Source organism: Vipera berus, assembly GCF_964194415.1.
Source record: "Vipera berus genome assembly, chromosome: 7".
NCBI lineage: Eukaryota > Metazoa > Chordata > Lepidosauria > Squamata > Viperidae > Vipera > Vipera berus.
Window position 1 is genome coordinate 8,718,686 of NC_138209.1, and position 19,815 is coordinate 8,738,500.

The 19,815-nt window shown below is 45.1% G+C and overlaps 1 protein-coding gene across 1 annotated transcript in view; it reads left to right on the forward strand.

Moving 5' to 3' along the window:
• FRAS1 (Fraser extracellular matrix complex subunit 1) overlaps window positions 1-19,815 on the forward strand; it is a gene marked incomplete at its 5' end in the record, with an annotated part of 282,197 nt that overhangs the window by 50,153 nt on the left and 212,229 nt on the right. Inside the window, 4 exons of the mRNA XM_081333331.1 lie at window positions 6,792-7,064; window positions 11,469-11,609; window positions 14,664-14,804; window positions 17,996-18,169. Coding sequence (XP_081189457.1) covers window positions 6,792-7,064; window positions 11,469-11,609; window positions 14,664-14,804; window positions 17,996-18,169 — 729 coding nt within the window. The remainder of the gene's footprint in view (window positions 1-6,791; window positions 7,065-11,468; window positions 11,610-14,663; window positions 14,805-17,995; window positions 18,170-19,815) is intronic.

Genomic DNA, 19,815 nt, shown 5'->3' on the forward strand with positions numbered 1-19,815 from the left:
GCCTTTAGATTTGGGGTTCAGACACAGAGAAAACTTCACATCTTAGAATTGAGCAACAGAGCGAGACTCACATCTTCGGCAGGGCTGCAACAGGTGAGGGGTATGAGTCTCCTAATCAAGGCTGCAGACCCTTTCTCAAACCACGAGTTGCACATTCAGGTGGTCCTCAACTTACAACAGTCTGTTCAGTGACCGTTCAAAGTTACGTCGACATTGAAACATGTGACTGACCATCGTTTTTTCACATTCACGACCTTTGTGGTATCCCCATGATCATGTGATCAAAATTCAGATGCTTGGCCACTGATTCATATCTATGACCATGACTGTGTCCCAAGATCCCCTTTTGCGATCTTCTGACTAGCCAAGTCAATGCGGAAGCCAGATTCACTTAGCGACGGTGTTGCTGACTTAACTGCAGTGAGTTGCTTGACAAATGTGGCGAGAAGGGTCATAAAATGGGGCAAAACCCATTTAACAAATGGTCGGTATCTCTTTACTCTCCTACCATCGGGTAGGAGATACAGGAGTATAGCCAGCCATACCAACAGGCTGAAGAACAGCTTCTATCCATGGGCTGTCAGGCTCTTGAATGGGAAATAATTTTATAATTTTATGTATGATTGACTTGTGAGCTCAGTGTGTCGTGCAATTAGCTCACATGGTGTAACAAGATGGTGGGTTTGTTGTCAGTGTGAGTTGTGTGTGGGGGGCATGAAGGGAGGCTCAGCCAATCTCAATGTATATACATGGTTGAACTTTGACAATAAAGGTTCATTCAGTTTTACTCAGCAACACCCCGAGCTACAGATATTCTTCACTGTTGCAAGCTATTGTGTTTGCTTGTTTAGAATACATCATCAAGAATCTTGTAGATTGAGCACACTGTAAACTCTGCAATTCGGTCAATCCATCGTTTGGCATTTGAGCAAGCAGGTGGAAGACGCCATAAATCTTCATCGCCCTTTTGTTCTTTACAGAATGCAGGTGTGCCACAATTTAGGACCTGCAACTTGCAAGAACACTTTCCCAACAAGCATATCTCACAAAGCACATCCTCTACATTCCCCCCCCCTTTATCTTGTGCCATTCCCTTGGTGGTCCATCACCTGCCTCATTTTGTGACGGCGACAAGGCCAGAAACTGCCTTTGATTTGGTTCCCGGATACCTGCCTTTAAAACACTGCCGTGCAGGTAATCCTCAACGTTCGACTGTAGTGGGGCTTGCCCATTACTGTCGTATGTTGTGACGGTCATAAGTGCTGCATTTGTTAAGTGAACCCACTGCTAAGTGGCTGGACATAAATTAAGACTACCTGCAGTTTTTTTTAAAATCTGGACCAGATTGAGGCGACTAAGGTTTGAGCTTTAGTTAGCGTAGGGAAGGGATTTGATTTTAAAGGTGCTTTTATATCAAAGACTGATTTGAATCCTAATATTAGAGAAGGATAGAAGTGAAAGAGGGAATATAGCTGTAATATATTTTGTTACTACAGCCATTCTAATAAAAAGAGTTTTAGGCCCATGTGACATTGGTTTCCTAAGTTGGTCTACCCTCTAGGGGTGACAGTAGGTCACTATTTACTACTTGATTATAACAATTTAACTCTTTCCCTTGGTTTTGTTGAGTGAAATTTCATTATATTGTCTTGCTGGATTGTCATTAATCGCCCAGAATACAGAATAGTCCTTAATTTACAATCATTCATTTAGTGACTATTTAAAGTTACAACAGCAGTGAAAAAAGTGACGGTTGCAGTATCTCGGGACCATGTGATCACTTTTTGCTTGACCTTCTGACAAGCAACATCAGTGGGCAAGCTAAGAGTCCACAGGGCTTTGTGTCAAGGTAATAATTTAATAGCTAACCAGCTTATGTAATGTGAGATGTACGATGTAATGTTGGGAATGACTCAGCAGGGTCTATGTCTCTTTAAGAGCCAGCAGGGTCTCTGTACCTTTAAGAGCCTTTGTATAAAAGGAAGGCTCTGCTGGTGTGTTCTCTCTCTTCCGTTTCCCACTGTAATTGTGGTTTGTTGGATCCTGCTGTATTAACAAGTGTATGTATATTGTTCCTGGTGTGTGATATTGTAGCTAGTGTAAGATAAGCCACCATTTAATACGAACCACTGTTTAATGTGTTTACTTCTGGGTTATCTCAGTGCAACAAGACTGCGCATGCTCTGACACTTGGATGGCATAATCAATCAATACAGGTGGTCCTCAACTTACAACAGTTCACTTAGTGACTGAAGTCACAACAGCACTGAAAAAAATAAACATTTTTCGCATCTTCAACTGTTGCAGCATCCCCATGGTCACATGATCAAAATTGGAATGCTTGGTGACTGACTCATATTTATGACGGCTGTGGTGTCCCAGGATCATGTGATCTCCTTTTGCAACCTCCTGACAAGCAAAGTCAACGGGTAAAACCAGAGTCACCTAACAGCCGTGTTACTGACTTAACAGTAGCAGTGACTCACTTAACAACCGTGGCAAGAAAGGTCATGAAATGGGGCAAAGCTCACTTAACAACTGTCTCGCTTAGCAACAGAAATTTTGGGCTCAATTGTGGTCATGTGTTGAGGACTACCTGTAACGCTTGCAAGATGGGGAGCCAAACAAACAAACCCAACAAATTAATTAAAAAAAAAATTCAGCCTCATTTATCTATAAATAAATGACTGGGTAAGTTTTCCTTTGGCATCGACTTAAGGATGTTTTGCAAAAATCATCATTTACGCTCGTTAATGCAGGTTTAGAAACTTGTTTGACATTTGATGGATATGTGTTTGATGCCATAGATCAGGGGTCTTCAAACTTGGCCCTTTTATGACTTGGGGACTTTCAACCATTGTGCCTGGCTGAGGAATTCTGGGAGTTGAAGTCCACAAGTCATAAAAGGGCCAAATTTGAAGACCCCCTGCCCAAAATCAATAGTTTCTGCCTTCTTTCTGGTTTTATTTCTCTGTTGGTTTTTTTATTAAGTTCGTTATTGGGTTTTCTTTTCATATATTTTGCTTTCCCCCCCCTCCTTCTCTCCGTGTTTTGTATTTCTCTCTGTAAAGCAAATAAATAAACACACTTAGAAATATAGCCAAACCTAGATGGTACAGAAGCTTAATAGCTTTCCTGGTTGCAACCCTGGCTAGACGCCATTTCTGCTAATAATTCTGCTTTTAAAGTGTTGTAGTATTTCATTGGAGACATTTGCTGTGTCTTCTGTGGCTGATCTTATTATCTTTTTTCTCTTTTGGGCAACCTGTGTAAAAATCACCCTCGGAGGCCTTTGGTTCAGACGCTGCCTAGACTGAAATCTGCTTAGCTTTAATAAAACAGCCAGATTTGAGTGCCCCCCCCAAGACTATAAAATGATAAGTTTAGCATGATTGCAATGGAGTGATGTTTCACTTTGACCCCACTTTCACAATTTATTGTTGTAGAGCCAGAGGGTAAACTACTAAATTACTGATCCTGGTTGTAAATTACCAATTTAGGATTTTCCTCCCATCTATGAATTTATATGGGGGGGTGGGGGGGTTATATACCTCACCCTCACACCAAGTCAGGATGATATTTTGCCTCTTTCGTAAGCAGATACGTGCCTGGCTGGGGAATTAAAAATAAAGTTTAGAACATTTGGATGAGCAGGGGTATAATTAATTTTTTTAAAAAAAAAACAATAGCTAAAAAAAGCTCTGATGTAAATTCTGGCAGCACAGGACTTAACATGCCACAATCATTACAAGTGCCATAAATAAAATTTCCTTGTTCTCCCCCTCGGCTTTCTAAATATGGCCTGCAGTCTGTGATCTCCCTTTATTTCATGGAATGACATTCAGCAGGAGATACTGCATTAACCTTTCCAGGAAGCACACAGAAACTGTCCCTTGGCCCTTCGGTATATTCAGAGTCACTCTTCATTCCTCCTGGGCCTGAGTGCTGAAGGATTGATTTTGGCCAGCTGGCCTTTTGTGGCCCTCAAACCTATTTTTAAAAACCAGAAGTATTTAGCGTGTTAATCAAGAGGGCATTGGTTTAAAGTGCACAATGCCTAGGAACAGAAAATTTTAAAAAGTCCTTCCTTCCTTCCTTCCTTCCTTCCTTCCTTCCTTCCTTCCTTCCTTCCTTCCTTCCCTTTCCTCTCCTCTCCTCTCCTCTCCTCCTCCATCATCCACCCATCTTCCTTCCTTCCTTCCTTCCTTCCTTCCTTCCTTCCTTCCTTCCTTCCTTCCTTCTTTCCTTCCTTCCTCCCTCCCTCCCTCCCTCCCTTCCCCTCTCCTCCCTTCCCTTCCCTCTCTTCCTTTCTCCCATCCACCCATCTTCCTTCCTTCCCCTCCCCTCCCCTCTCCTCCCTTCCCTTCCCTCCCTTCCTCTCTCCCATCCACCCATCTTCCTTCCTTCCTTCCTTCCTTCCTTCCCTCCCTCTCTTCCTCTCTCCCATCCACCCATCTTCCTTCATTCCCCTCCCCTACCCTCTCTTCCTCTCTCCCATCCACCCATCTTCCTTCCTTCCTTCCTTCCTTCCTTCCTTCCTTCCTTCCTTCCTTCCTTCCTTCCTTCCTTCCTTCCTTCCTTCCTTCCTTCCTTCCTTCCTTCCTTCCTTCCTTCCTTCCTTCCTTCCTCTCTCCTCTCCGCTCCTCTCCTCTCCTCTCCTCTCCTCTCCTCTCCTCTCCTCTCCTCTCCTCTCCTCTCCTCTCCTCTCCTCTCCTCTCCTCTCCTCTCTTCCTCTCCCATCCACCCATCTTCCTCCCTCCCTCATGGTGACTCCAGGCAGCTTACAGAAATAAAACCCCAATACAAAAACCAATCACCCCCCATCCCCAGCAACAAGAATCAGGCCAACCAGTTGATGGGCTCCATATCACTCTGAGGTCCCCAGGCCTGTTGCCAAAACCATGTAACCATCTAACCACCAGATTGCAGGAACACAAGGAGACCCAAACTCATTAGGAGCCTCAGCCTGCAATGAACAAGGACACCCATTCAATTTTGCAGGTACTAAGATTGTTGGACGAGCAGGCACAAAAAAGCCAGGGAAGTTGAGAATGAAGCCTGGGAAACAGGCCCCTCGTCAGTCAACAGGAGTGCTGATTTACCACCAGCCTATCAAGTACTTAGGAGGAGAGGGCTTGGCAGCACATGGATATAACAACCAGCAACTTAATAGCCAGGCATCAACACACCTCAAGCAACATCTAAAAAGCCACTTACAACAGGCACGATAAATACCCCACAGAGAACAGCACACACGCTGCCAAAGAGAAATGCCCTCAGGACGGGCTCCAGCACGAGTCCAAAACCTCGGAAGACAAAACCTTTGGTCCTGGTGACCGATTCTGATTGGATCCCGCAACATCATCCTGGGTTACATATATTTCATTCCCAAAACCATGTCTTCAGGGCATTTTGAAAGCGTGTCAAAGTGGGGGCCAATCTTACTTCTGCAAGGATGATGTACCACAGAGAAGAAGCCATCACAGGGGAGGCCTTTCTTTTTGGTCTCACCAGATCAGGGGTGTGAAACTGCTGGCCTGCAGGCCGGATGCGTCATGCCGAAACTGTGCCCGCCCCATAGCTGGCAATGGGAAAAAAAGTCACGATATGTCACAACACATCACGTGATGTTGCAAGTTTGACACCCCTGCACTAGATGGAGCTGCTTAAGGGAGGGGACCTTGACATCCCCTGCCTCCCCACTCTGGTGGGTCAGGTAAATATAACTGGGAAAAGAGTAGGCCTTCAAATCACCTAGCTCCAGGCCATGTAGGGCAGAGGTCACCAACCTTTTTTGGTTGGCGGACTGGAGAGAAAGGGAGGGGGAAGCATTTTACGCACGCACGCGTGTATGGGGCCGCAAGCATGCACATGACGTGAGTGGGGCAGGGCTAGCGCTTGCGTGATACTTGCTAACCCTGTCCCATTCTTCCGCACAGTTCCCTGTTTCTGCACCTTGAGATGCGGTGGCATCCCATTTTTGTGCCCTGAGGTGCGGCGTTGGCCAGTTTACGTGCAGCACAGTGGCGCGGCATCCGTTTTCACACACCGAGGCACGGCAGCATCCCGTTTTCACACCCTGTGGTGCAGCAGTGGCCTGTTTTCACATCCTGAGGTGCGGCAGCGGCCTGCTTTTTGCCCTGCGAGGTGTGGCATCCTGTTTTTGAGCCCCGCGGTGCTAGCGCGAGTAGAGGTGTATGCGCGCACTGGCCAGCCTGTCCCGCAGCCTGTTGGCCAGCAGCCTACGGCCTACTGTCAGGCTGCAGGCTGGGGACCCCTGATGTAGGGCTTTCAAGGGGGCACCCTGCCCCCCAGGACCTTGAATTGGACCCAGAAGCAAATCGGCAGCCAATATAGCATCTATAAGAGAGGTGATATATCCGCAAATCCAAGCTTGTATAGAACCATTTGGGTCGCTGCATTTTGAACCAATAGAAGCTTTTCAAGGGCAGCCCCATGGAGAGCACAATAATCAAGACAGGGAAGTGATGCGGGCACGAATAATCTTGGAGGAATGGCTATTTATCAGGGGTTGTGACTATCAGTTGGCCATCAGGAGAATGGCTGCACGGATTTCTTCCTAGAGTGGGTCTGGAGACGCTCTTTGTAGTGTTCCAATTCACTTACGATCCCCTTTTCCAGATCTGAATCTCTCTTCTCCTTGTTTTCTTCTCCTCTCCCCCTTAATCTAGCTAGGTGGTCTTCTTTGAGCTTTAAGAGTAATTGATACCTGCTGAGCACAGTAAAGGAGAGGCTCTAATTGACTTGGAAATGTTTTCCTTTGCCTCCAGCTTGCCACGGATCCTGTGCTACGTGCCGGGGTCCCACGGCAAACAACTGTTCCAGCTGCCGAGACCCGTCTCTTGTGTTACTGGAAGGCACGTGCGTGGCTAATTGCGGACAGCGGTTCTACGTTATGGATGGGGTTTGCAGAGGTAAGAGCCACCCCCATTGTGTGCAAAGTCTTTATTTCACCTATAAGCAAGGACAGCTGTTGAGATCCATGCAGCTGTTTACCCCATATCGGGGAGGGAAGGGTGATAATCTTGGCTCTGTGTGTGTGTGTGTGTGTGTGTGTGTGTGTGTGTGTGTGTGTGTGTGTAAGCTTTCCCCCTCCCTCCATTGCTGTTGAGAGTACAGGTAGTCCTCGATTTATGACCGCAACTGAGCCCCAAATTTCTGTTGCTTAAGTGAGACATTGGCTAAGTGAGCTTTGTGCTCCATTTTACGACCTTTTGGGCCTCAGTGGTTAAGTGAATCGTGGCAGTGAGCCTGGCTTCTCCATTGACTTTGCTTGTCAGAAGGTCGCAGAAAGGGATCACCTGACCCCGGGACGCTGCAACCATCATGAAATATGTGTCAGTTACCAAGCATCTGAATTGTCGTCACGGGACCACGGGGATGCTGCAAAGGTCTTGAAAAAATGGTCCTTCAGTTGCTTTTTTCAGTGCCGTTGTAACTTTGAACGGTCGCTAAATGAACTGTTGTAAGTCGAGGACTACCTGTATGTGTGTATGTGAGTGTCTGTGGAAGAGAGAAAGCAACAAACGCACAAAATATATGAAACCACCCTTTTTTGAAGAGTTTTTCATAGTGTCTCCGATCTCTTCACAGCAGACTCGCCCACTTCCCCGTTGCCTCAGGGTGAGGCATTCCTTTAACTTCATAGTCACTCTTCTGAGGGAAAACTTTGTTTAACCAGACAGCAAACATAATAATATCTGGAGTTAAGGGTGGATTTATTAGCAGAAGAGGGCCACACCTGCTAGCTTAAATATTTGGTGTTAAACGCCACTCCTTTTCAAGCCCTCTTGGGGAATTTTAATAGAGGCAGAACCATTGGGGACTCACCCTCATACAGCATCAATGAAAGGATAAATGAATTTTCCCCCCCATACATTCCAGCAGCGCCCAGTACAGGTAGTCCTCAAACCTACGACCACAACTGAGCCCAAAATTTCTGCTGCTAAGCAAGACAGTTATTGAGTGAGTTTTCTTGGCACGGTTGTTAACTGAATCACGGCAGTGGCTAAGTCAGTTACACGGTTGTTAAGTGAATCTGGCTTCCCCACTGATTTTGCTCATCAGAAAGTTGCAGTAGGTGATCACATGACCCTGGGACCCGGCAACCGTCATAAATAGGAGTCAGTTGCCAAGGGATGCTGGAGCAGTCTTAACTGCAAAAAACGGTCCTAAGTCACTTTTTTCAGTGCCGTTGTAACTTCAAATGGCCACTAAACAAATGGTTGTAATTCGAGGACTATCTGTGATGGGTGTGTGTGTGTGTGTGTGTATGTGTATACATACATAAAATATAAAGAAGTGCCTGTGATTGCACAGTTGAAACCCTGCTCCTTTGTTTGTGTGTGTTGCAGGTGTAACACAAATATAAAAAAGGAACCGGGGTTTGATTAAGGGCTGTGGCTGCCCTCTTAATGTTTGTTTAACCTTCCCACTCCTCCTGAAGACACTCCAGCCCTTATATTCCTTAGCTTACCTGTAAGGATCCCAGCGAGAAATGCTGTTTCAGATGTAAGACTGCCCCTTACCTTTGCCTCCCTAGAGAGACTGTTCTGAGCCTTTTTTTTTACCTTTGTTGAGGGTTGAAATCGGGTCCTGTCCCCAGTGGTTGTAAAAATACACTAAAATAGGTGAAATGATGTTAAGAATTTGCAATGAATTTTCAAGACTTTCTTAGGGATCGGTTACAAACAGTGAGGGTCGGGTCTGCTTTGTCCACCCCCCTGAAGCTTTGCACCGGCACGCCACAGGGCTGTGTGCTTAGTCCCTACCTGTACTCTTTATACACTTATGATTGTGTATCATCTGACCCATCCACTGCGATAATCAAGTTCGCAGATGATACAACTGTGGTGGGTCTTATTACAGGTGGGGATGAGACAGCATATAGGGCGGAGGTACAAAAACTATCCATATGGTGTAGTAACAACAACTTGAACCTAAACATCGGCAAGACGAAAGAGATGGTGTTAGACTTCCGGAGAAAAAAGGAGGAACCTGCCCCACTTTACATCGGGGAGGACTGTGTGGAGAGAGTTTCCTCCTTTAAATTTCTGGGAGTCTACCTCTGTGAAGATCTGACCTGGAAAGTTAACACATCCCAGGTGGCTAGAAAGGCCCAACAGAGGCTTCACTTTCTTAGGGTTTTGCGGAAGAACAGGGTAGAACAACGGCTAATGACCCTCTTTTACCGGTCTACTATAGAGAGTGTCCTCTCGTATGGTATTGTGGTTTGGTATGCTGGTCTGACAGCCGTGGACAGGAAAGTATTACAGAGGGTAGTGAGCACAGCACAAGACATTGTGGGCTGTTCCCTGACACCACTGGATGACATCGCCAGGGCTCGTTGCCTTGGAAGAGTGAAGAAAATTCTCAGGGATGACTCACACCCTGGACGGTATCTCTTTACTCTCCTACCATCCGGTAGGAGATATAGGAGTATAGCCAGCCATACCAACAGGCTGAAAAATAGCTTTTATCCGTGGGCTGTTAGGCTTTTAAATGGGATATAATCTCTGTGAACTTATGCAGAATTGACTTGGGAGGCCGGTGTGTGGTGTAGTTGGTTCACATGGTGTGGTGGCATGGAGGGTTTGTTGTCACTGTGTGTTGGGGGGGAGAGAGCACGGGGGCGAGGCTCAGCTAATCTCAATGTACACATGTTGTACTTTGACAATAAAGGTTTATTTATTTATTTTATTTATTTAAGAGACTTAGAGAAGTGGGCATGGATTCTGTCTAGCCGAGGATGAAGCGCTGTGGAGAAGAAGGTCCTTGGACCAAATTCCAAAGGCATAGGAATTCCATATCTTGCTCCACATATCTCCTATTTTTTTTACAGCTGTTTACCCATGAGAGGAAGCTGTCAAATGTGGATGATCAAGCAACACTGGGGATGGGATGCCTTCCCCCCTTTTCGAAACCCTTCAAGTTTAAATTGTCTGCGGTAGTCCAGTAACTAATCCATTGCTTCTGCCCATATTCCTAACTCGGATGACACCAAAATGTGCGTTGTGACATTATGACCTAATGACCGGCTCTTATCTACTTGCTCAGCAATTGCAAGGAACAATGTGCACCACCGCATTGCAGACGGTGCTTTCCCCCCCCCCCTCTTCTGCCTCTGTCCACCGAGAGCCTGGACTTTTCTCCTTCCTGTCTTGGTAAACTCAACACCCTAATTCAGGGGTGTGAAACTGCCGGCCCGCGGGCTGGATCCGTCATGCCGAAACCGCACCCACCCCATTGCCGACAATGGGGGAAAAAATTGTGATACGTAGCAACACGTCACGTGACGTTGCGAGTTTGACACCCCTGCCCTAATTGGTGTGAGGGGTCCTTGGTGCTCTCTGAGCTTGGTTATTTCCTTCCAGACGTTTCGTCACCCAAGCTAGGTAACATTATCAATGCACTGATGACGTTACCTGGTTTGCATAACGAAACGTCTGCAGGAAAACAACCAAGCTCAAAAGGCACCAAGGGCCTCTCATGTCAGAGCATGCGCAGTTTTATTGTGCTGAGATAACGCAGGAGTAAACATAGTAAATAGTGCTCTATATTAAGTGGTGGTTTATCATGCATTATCTACAATATCATACACCAGAAACAATATACATACCCGTGTTAATACAGCACTGTCTAACACACAGCAGTTACAGCAGGAAACAGAAAAGAGAGGACACATCTGCTGAGCCTTCCCTTTTATAGAAAGCTCTTAAAGGGACACAGACCCAGCTGGCTCTTAAAGGGACTTAGATCCTGCTGAGTCGTTCTCATCATACATCTTACACCAGTTGGTTAGCTTCTAAATCAGGGATGTCAAACTGCCGGCCCGCGGGCCGATTGCGTCATGCTGAAACTGCGCCCACCCCATTGCCAGCAATGGGGGGAAAGTCGCAATACGTTGCAACACGTTCCGTGATGTAGTGAGTTTGACACCCCTGTTCTAAACCATTACCTTGACATCTCATTTCAACGCCTAGCTACAAATATTCTCCTTCATCTAAGTGGAATGCAATGGCTCAACAGCTAAAAAGCTGGAACGCTGAGAGCCTGGGTTCAAGACCCGGGTACTGCATGATGGGATGGCTCAGTGGTTAAAGATGCTGAGCTTGTCAGCCGAAAGGTTGACAGCCTGGGTTCAAGTCCTCAGCTCTGCACAGTGGGGAAAGCTCCCGTTCCTTGCCGCTGCTCCCGCCCACCTAGCAGTTCGAAAGCATGCAAGTGCGAGTAGATAAATAGGTACCACTTCAGTGGGAAGATAACAGTGTTCTGTGTGCCTCAGCATATAGTCATGCCAGCCACATAACCCTGGAAGTGTCTTCGGACAACACTGGCTCCTTTGGCTAAGAAATGGAGATGAGCACGCCCCCCCTAGAGTCAGACATGAGTGGAAAGGGGAAACCTTGACTTTCACTTATTGGTAATTGGAGTCTCCTCTTTACCAGCTTGCCATGAAGGGTGTGAAATATGTTATCCGGAGCCGCTGAGATGTTTATCCTGTGCTTTAGACCGTGTTCTGCTTGATGGCAACTGCATGTCAGAATGTCCCTATGGCTACTATGCAGATGGTTCTCACAAATGCAGAGGTAAGATTCTTGGCTTTTTGTTGTAAATAGGTTGGAGCACTGAACTTTTGTCCTCCAGTTATTGCTCAATTTCAGTTCCTAGCAGTTCCAAATAACAACAACAACAACAACAACAACAACAACAACAATAATAATAATAATAATAATAATAATAATAATAATAATAATAATAAAAAAGTTGGAAGGGACCTTGGAGGTCATCTAGTCCAACCCCCTGCTCAGGCAGGAAACCCTATACCATTTTAGACAAATGGCTGTCCAGTCTCTTCTTAAAAACTTCCAGTGTTGGAGCACTCACAGCTTCTGGAGGCTGGTTTTTCCACTGGTTAATTGTTCTGTCAGGAAATTTCTCCTTAAGTCTAGACTGCTTCTCTCTTTGGTTAGTTTCCTTCCATTGTTTCTTGTCCTGCCTTCAGGTGCTATGGAGAATAGCTTGACTCTCTCTTCTTTGGGGCAGCCCCTGAGATACTGGAACACTGCTATCATGTCACCCCTCGTCCTTCTTTTCATTAAACTAGACATACCCAATTCCAGCAACCGTTCTTTATATATTTTAGCCTCCAGTCCCCTGATCATTTTGTTGCTCTTCTCTGTACTCTTTCTAGAGTCTCGACATCTTTTTTACATCGTGGTGACCAAAACTGGATGCAGTATTTCAAGTGTGGCCTTACCAATTCATTGTAAAGTGGTATTAGTACTTCACGTGATCTTGATTCTCTCCCTCTGTTAATGCAGTCTAGCACTGTGTTGGCTTTTTTGGCAGCTGCAGCACACGGCTGGCTCATATTTATGTGATTGTCCACTAGGACTCCGAGATCCCTCTCACAGTTGCTATTATTGAGAAGGTACCACCTATACTATACCTTCTGGTATAGTATACAAGGAGTCCATTAGCAATAGATGTTTTGAGCTCAATTGTGATCATGAGGCGAGGACTACATGTATATATATGTTTGTGTGTATGTATGCATCATATATATACAATCACTTCAATATGAGCCAGCAGTGTGCTGCAGCTACCAAAAAAGCCAACACAGTGCTAGGCTGCATTAACAGAGGGATAGAATCAAGATCACGTGAAGTACTAATACCACTTTTACAGTGCTTTCGTAAGGCCACACCTGGAATACGGCATCCAGTTTTGGTCACCACGATGTAAAAAAGATGTTCAGACTCTAGAAAGAGTACAGAGAAGAGCAACAAAGATGATTGGGGGACTGGAGGCTAAAGCATATAGGGAACGGTTGCTGGAATTGGGTATGTGTAGTTTAACGAAGAGAAGAGTGAGGGGTTACATGATAGCAGCGTTCCAATATCTCAGGGGCTGCCACAAAGTGGGAGGAACTCAAGATACACTCACAAGGTTTTTTAAAAACAATGCAACAAATTACAAAAATTAAAATCAATTAAAATGATTAAAGAAGAGACTGGACAGCCATTTGCCTGAAATGGTATAGGGTTTCCTGCCTGAGCAGGGGGTTGGACTAGATGACCTCCAAGGTCCCTTCCAACTTCTTCTTCTTCTTCTTCTTCTTCTTCTTCTTCTTCTTCTTCTTCTTCTTCTTCTTCTTCTTCTTCTTCTTCTTCTTCTTCTTCTTCTTCTTCTTCTTCTTCTTCTCATTGTTATTATTATTATTAATAATAATATTATTATTAATAATAATAATATTTATACATATACATACATACATATATATAGTTTCATGCTTCATTTTGTGAAGACTACATGATTCTTGCTTTTTAGTTTCATTGAAATCAGCGCTAGTATTAAATGGTCAGGGAGTAGGAAATCTTATTTAAAAACAAGCTGGCTTGCTGTTTAGTGTTGTTGTTTTGCATAACAAATAGATCTTTTGCTTAAATCAGCTACTGAAGTCTTTCTGGAATACTGATGAGCTGCTTCTAAACAGGAGTCTTCTGGCATGTTGTCTGGTTCAATAGCATTGGATACAGGAATAGAGGTTGGAGGGAGCTTTCTGCAGGAGCCAATCCATACACAAGAGCCATAGTAAGGCAGTGGTTAGAAGGCGGTACTGCAGGCCAACTCTTCCCCACTACAAGCAGTTCGATCTTGACTGGCTGGTTGGACTAGAACAGAGGCCACCAACCTTTCTCTGTTAGCGGACAGGAAGGAAAGGGAGGGGGAAGCATTTTACATGCACGTGTGCGAGTGCATGCGCATGTGCATGCACACACACAAGGCCACGAGCACACACATGACGCAAATGGGTTGGGGCTAACACTTGCGTGATAATCTCTAGACCTGCCCCGTTCTTGTGCAACACAGTGCCGTCTGTTTTTGTGCCTGCAGCGCGGCATCGGCGTACCATTCCCCCCCACCCCCCGAGGTGCGGTGGCACACACTGGCCACCCTGTCCTCCTACAGCCCGAGTGAGAGATGGCTGGACCTGCAGGGCTGTCAGGGCTCAGCGGAAGCGCCAGGATCAGCGCCAGGCTCCAGATGGAGCTCAGTGCTGATCCTGGTGCTTCTGCTGAGCCCAGAAGAAGCGCCGATCAGCTGGAATGTTGCAGCATCTCCAGGGTCTTCTGATTTACATTCAGATGCTTGGCAACTGATTCATATTTATGATGCTCACAGTGTCCCAGAGTTATGTGAAGTGACCCTAACCTGCTGCAACTACCCAGCAGATGGGGGAGGGAAATAAAAACCAAACACCCTCACCCCCACCCCACCCCCACTGCCAATCCTCAACAGAAATGCTCACAACAATGAAAACCTGAGACAGGAGGAAGAGCGCTGCCAGGCGGGTAGGCAGGTGTCTTGCTCGGCTGTGGCTTGGAGGGCACTTTTTTCAGTGCCATTGTAACTTCGAACAGTCACTAAGCGAACTGTTGTAAGTCGAGGACTGACTACCGGTACATCATCACTTTTTTCCTTTTTTTTTTTTTGGTCATCAAGTTTTTGACACCTTGTTAGGCGACTGTTGATACTCGGATGTTGCCATATCCTAAAAGCGGTACAAGGGGTACAATGCTCTCAGATTCAAATCGTGAAAAGTTTGATTGACATTTTCTTTCTGTCTTCGTTCCCAGTTTGCCACAGTTCGTGCGCCACCTGCACGGGACCTTTGTCCACCCAGTGCACCTCCTGTTCCTTTCCCCAAGCCTTCCGCCAGGGCCAGTGTCTCCTCGCTTGCGGAGAGGGCTTTTATCAGCACCACAATCTCTGTCAAGGTAACCCAGATTTCTTTATCTCTGTAGTCAACGAGTAAAATCTCTCCCGTTCTTCCTCTCCTGCGGTTCCAATGTTTGGAAAGTTTTTCATTCCTCCTGAAATCTTTTAGTGCAGGGTTTTTCAACCAGTGGTACGGGTACCACCTGTGGTACATTGGCACCTGGAAGGTGGTACGTGGCCATCCTAGAAAAGCAGTAGTGGGGGAGGGGAATGAGCTGAAACAGTGGCAGCACCGCAGAAGCCTGCGGGAGAGATGGCTGGAGCTGCAGGGCTGTCAGGGCTCAGCAGAAGCGCCAGGATCAGCATCGAGCTCCAGAAGAAGCGCAGATCAGCTGGAATGTTGCAGCATCTCCAGGGTCTTGTGATTTACATTCAAATGCTTGGCAACTGATTCATCTTTATGATGGTCACAGTGTCCCAGGGTCATGTGAAGTGAAGTGACCAAAACCACCCAGCAGAGGGGGGGAAATAAAAACCAAACAAACCCCCACCCCACCCCTGCTGCCAATCCTCAACAGAAATGCTCACAACAATGAAAAACTCGGACAGGAGGAAGAGCGCCACCAGGTGGGTGGGCAGGCAGGTGTCTTGCTCGGCTGTGGCTTGGGGGGCACTTTTTTCAGTGCCATTGTAACTTCAAACAGTCACTAAGCGAATTGTTGTAAGTCGAGGACTACCTATACTTCATCACTTTTTTCCTTTTTTGGGGGGGAGTCATCAAGTTTTTGACACCTTGTTAGGCGACTGGTGGTACTCGGATGTTGCCATATCCTAAAAGTGGTACAATGGCTGAAAAGGTTGAAAAGCCCTGTTTTAGCGGCTTTTTCAGATCAGCCACTTTTGGACAAGTTGTCTTGAAACAACTTCTTAGAAAGTGTCTCCCGGTGTTCAGTGACACCCCCTAAAAAGAAATGGTTGTGTGATGTGGAAAATGTTGATGGGCCGGGAGAAGAGTGCTGGAAGGAGATGGGAGAAAACAGCTGCCAATGTCAAGCACAGCATTCCAGGCAGTTCAATTGAATATAGATTTGTTGTGTTATAATCAATTAGAAGAATTTTCAATATATTTTCACTTATACATATCCATATCCTGTTTTTAAGTTTTACCTAATTTCAATAAAATATCCTAGAATAGCCTGTGATATATAAAAGAAAACTTAATTTTCGAGTAACCCACATTTCCCTATTTCAATAAAAAGTAATTATCCTGTCTACAGAACTTACATTGTTCATTTCAATGAACAAGGGGACTCTTTAAAAAATATAAACTGATTCTATATTTAGGTTTTAGATTGTTAAGAAGGGAAAACAAAATTAAGCTATTAGAATATAACTCTGAACTATATTATAGAATTTGGAATGATATAATAAAAGACATTATTTTAATAATTGATGAACTATTAAGATGACATAGAATATATTTGTTGTAATGATATAGATATAAATTGACTTTATATTTAACTTTTAGGTGTCTAAGGGAAAGGAAACGGCTATTAGAATTGATTTATATTATATAATTTGGAAGGATATAACAAAAGATATTTTTCTAATAATTGGTGAATTATTGAGATGACAAATAGAATTTACTTGAATATAGATTTATTACATGGTAATGCTCAGCTACAAGAATCTGAACTACTAACGGAGGTAGATAAGAGTCAACGGAATTCAAGGTTGGCTGGACTTAGATCTCTTATGGGCGCGAAGAGATTGAAGACTGATGATGCATTTGACCCCTCCCTTGGGCTCAGCGTGGTCGTCTCCTATAGCCGACATCATTTCACTGCGGGAAAAAGCTAGCTTAGATATGATCTAAGTACCTTCCAGATGGGTAAACTTCAACTCCCAAGATTCCTAGGAATGGCCAAGCTGACGGAATTGTGGAAGTTGAACTCAGTATATGTGGAAGGCATTGAGATTGGGCATTGAATATGGATCTAGGGCAGACATGTGAAACCCGCGATGTAGTGGAGCTTTTTCCCCATTGCCGGCGATGGGGTGGGCGCCGTTTCGTCGTGACGTGTCCAGCCCGCGGGCCGGCAGTTTGACACCCCTGATCTAGGGTGTCTCCCAAAAGAGAAGCCATCTCTTTTCTCCCACAGAGAGAGCTTCATTTAAGGTGAATTTCACATTGTATCAAATATGTCTGTGGAGATTCTCAGTCATCCAGATCATGGCTGCCTGAAAGGTGCTTTTTCAAAAGGCCACTGGACTGTCTTATTTTTCCCTATTCCTTTCCTTCAGAACTGAAAAAGCTTCTTGGATGAGAAGCGAAATGTCTTCCACAAGGAAAAAATACAGTCCAGTTGCCTTTTGAAAAAGCACCTTTGAGATTGAATTGAGTATTTTATTTGGCCAAGGGTGATTAGACACACAAGGAATTTGTCTCTGGTGCAGAAACTCTCAGTAAATAAAAAGCAACAGAGTAATGATAATAATAAAAAATAATAATAAATAGTAATAATAATAACAACAACAACAACAACACCAATGAGGGGAGAAGAGTAAAAAATAATAAGAAAGATAAATAATAATAATACAGCCATGATATATGATAAATACACAGAGACATTAGATAGCACTGTGAGAATTAGATGATTAGCAGAGTGACGGTCCTAGGGGAGAAAAATTGTCGCTCTGTCTAGTTGTTTTGACATGTAATGCCCTTCTGCTACGTATTCAAGATGGACAGTGATTAATATTTATATGTATTTATATGTAAGGGTGTAGGTATATACATATGTTGTATATAGCATGTTTATATGTGTGTTGTGTATGTGTACACTTTCTGAGAGCAAGAGACAGAATTTCATTTTTAATGTGTGCCTGTGTGCCCACAGTAAGTAATGACGATAAAGGTTATCTGTCTGTCTATCTCTCTGTATCCATCCATCCATCCACCCATCCATCCATCCATCCATCCATCCATCCATCCATCTATCTACTCTCTGTCTGTCCATCCATCTGTCTGTCTATCTCACCGTCCTGAGGTGATGAAACATTTTATGTCCAGGATGTGAGGGGTCTGTAGATAAACTTCTCAGCCCTCCTTCTGACCTATGCACTACTACGCAATAAAATGCCCAGGTCTTCTGTGTGAAAGGCAGGCTGGTTACATTTGTTCTCTCTGCAGTCTTAACTCTCTGTTGGAGTCTGTACCTGTCCTGTTTGGTTTCCGACTCTTCTGCAGGTTGCCATTCATCCTGCAGGGCATGTGTTGGCCCAGAACGTTCACACTGTACGCAGTGCATGAACCCCGAGGAGAACCTTCAACCAGACACCAGCCTTGAGGAGAGGCCCGTTGGCATCTGCTTATCTCAGTGCAGGGCCCAGTTCTACAGCAACGAAGGCAGGATTTGCAAAGGTGAGCGAAGATCTGTTCTGTCCCAAGCTGACAGTGAAAAAAAGAGAAATTCAAATTGTGCGAAGGGTGACGCTTCAGTCGTTTAACACGGAGAACGAGCTGGGTTTGAATTTCTCGAGCACCCCAACACCAATTTGGGTTTCAGGGCAGCCTACCGGAAAGAAAAAAAAAAGATGGTTTTGTAGTTGATTTAGAACAAATTTGAGACTTTTTTTTCTGATGCAGAAAGGAAGGCTGCCAAAAACATAAATGTGTTCTTGGGCTTTTTAAAACCTAGGTAATCTGACGGCTGATGACAGCTAGAGGTGGCTTGTGGGTTGCTCTTCTGATATAGAGAATGTAAGAGTAGGTGGGTGCGGAGAATTATTATTTGATACATTGCCGTGAAGTGGAAATATTCTGTAGGATTTTCACTGTACACTGTGGCTGTATAATACAATGGTACCTCGGGTATTTGACTGCTTCAAAACTTGTCGAATTTGGTACTCGATGCAATTTGATGCAAAAATGTTGTTCCGGGACTGGTTGCTTCTTTGGTATTCCACATGCTGCAAAGGGAAGAGGGGGATGGCCGCAGAGGGCAGACAGGAAATCAGTCATGCTGGAAAGGTGGCTGACATAGGAAAAAGGACAGACAGAAAGGTCTCCTTGGCCAAAACAAAGGGTTGTGTGGTAAATTACCTGGTTTGTTTGGCATTTTTAGTTTTTAGTACTCATGCTTCCCAGAATCGATTCACGTCGAATACCGAGGTATCATTGTACTGATGATTTAGTTCCAAGAAGTTGCTTTACAGCAAGGGTCCCCAACCTGTGGGCTGTGGCCTGGTGGGCACCAGGCCGCGGATCAGGCTGACCAGTGCGCGCACTCACCCCCACTTCTGCTAGTGCCACGGCCGAGATGAAAATGGGAAACCGCATGGCAAAAACATGGCAGGGCTAGCGAGTGTCACACGGACGCTGGCGTGCCCCATTTGCATCGTGCAGGCATTAATACTGCCCTGTTTGCATCATGCACACGCTCGCAGACCCGTTTGCGCACGTGTGCACGTAAAATGTTTTCCCCTCCCTTTCCCTTCGGTCAACTGAGAAAGGTTGGGGACCTCTGCTTTACAGCATATAGGAGTGCAACCAAAGCCATTATCTCACACTCTTTAAAGCAGCCGCATCTCTTCCTAGGATCACATGGTTGTCCATTACAGCAGCTGTACAATCTCAGGAAAAGACGGCTGTGTTAAAGTGTCTCATACTGGTGCTATATTGTCTCTTCTCTCTCTCACACACACACATACACGCACAAACACACTCACACCCCTGAGCTCCAAATCTGAAGCAGCCTTCATACTAATCACTTTGAAAAATGGAATTCTGCAGATCCGGATAACTTCCGAGTCCACAACATCTCCCTGAGCAGGCTAATAAACTGTCTTCACATGAAGTGCTAATAAAAAAGTGGTTGTTTTCCCCCCCAAATGGTTTAGATTGTCCTGACATTCATTGGAAGCAAAGCCCGTTCAAAGGCAGCTCTGAACTCTTTTGTTGTGCTCAAGGGTTTTTGGTTAACAACACCACATCGTATTCTCTCTTAAAAGCACCAGTTCAGCATTGGTACCCAGAATATGTACCACAGCAACAAATTTGCTTATTAT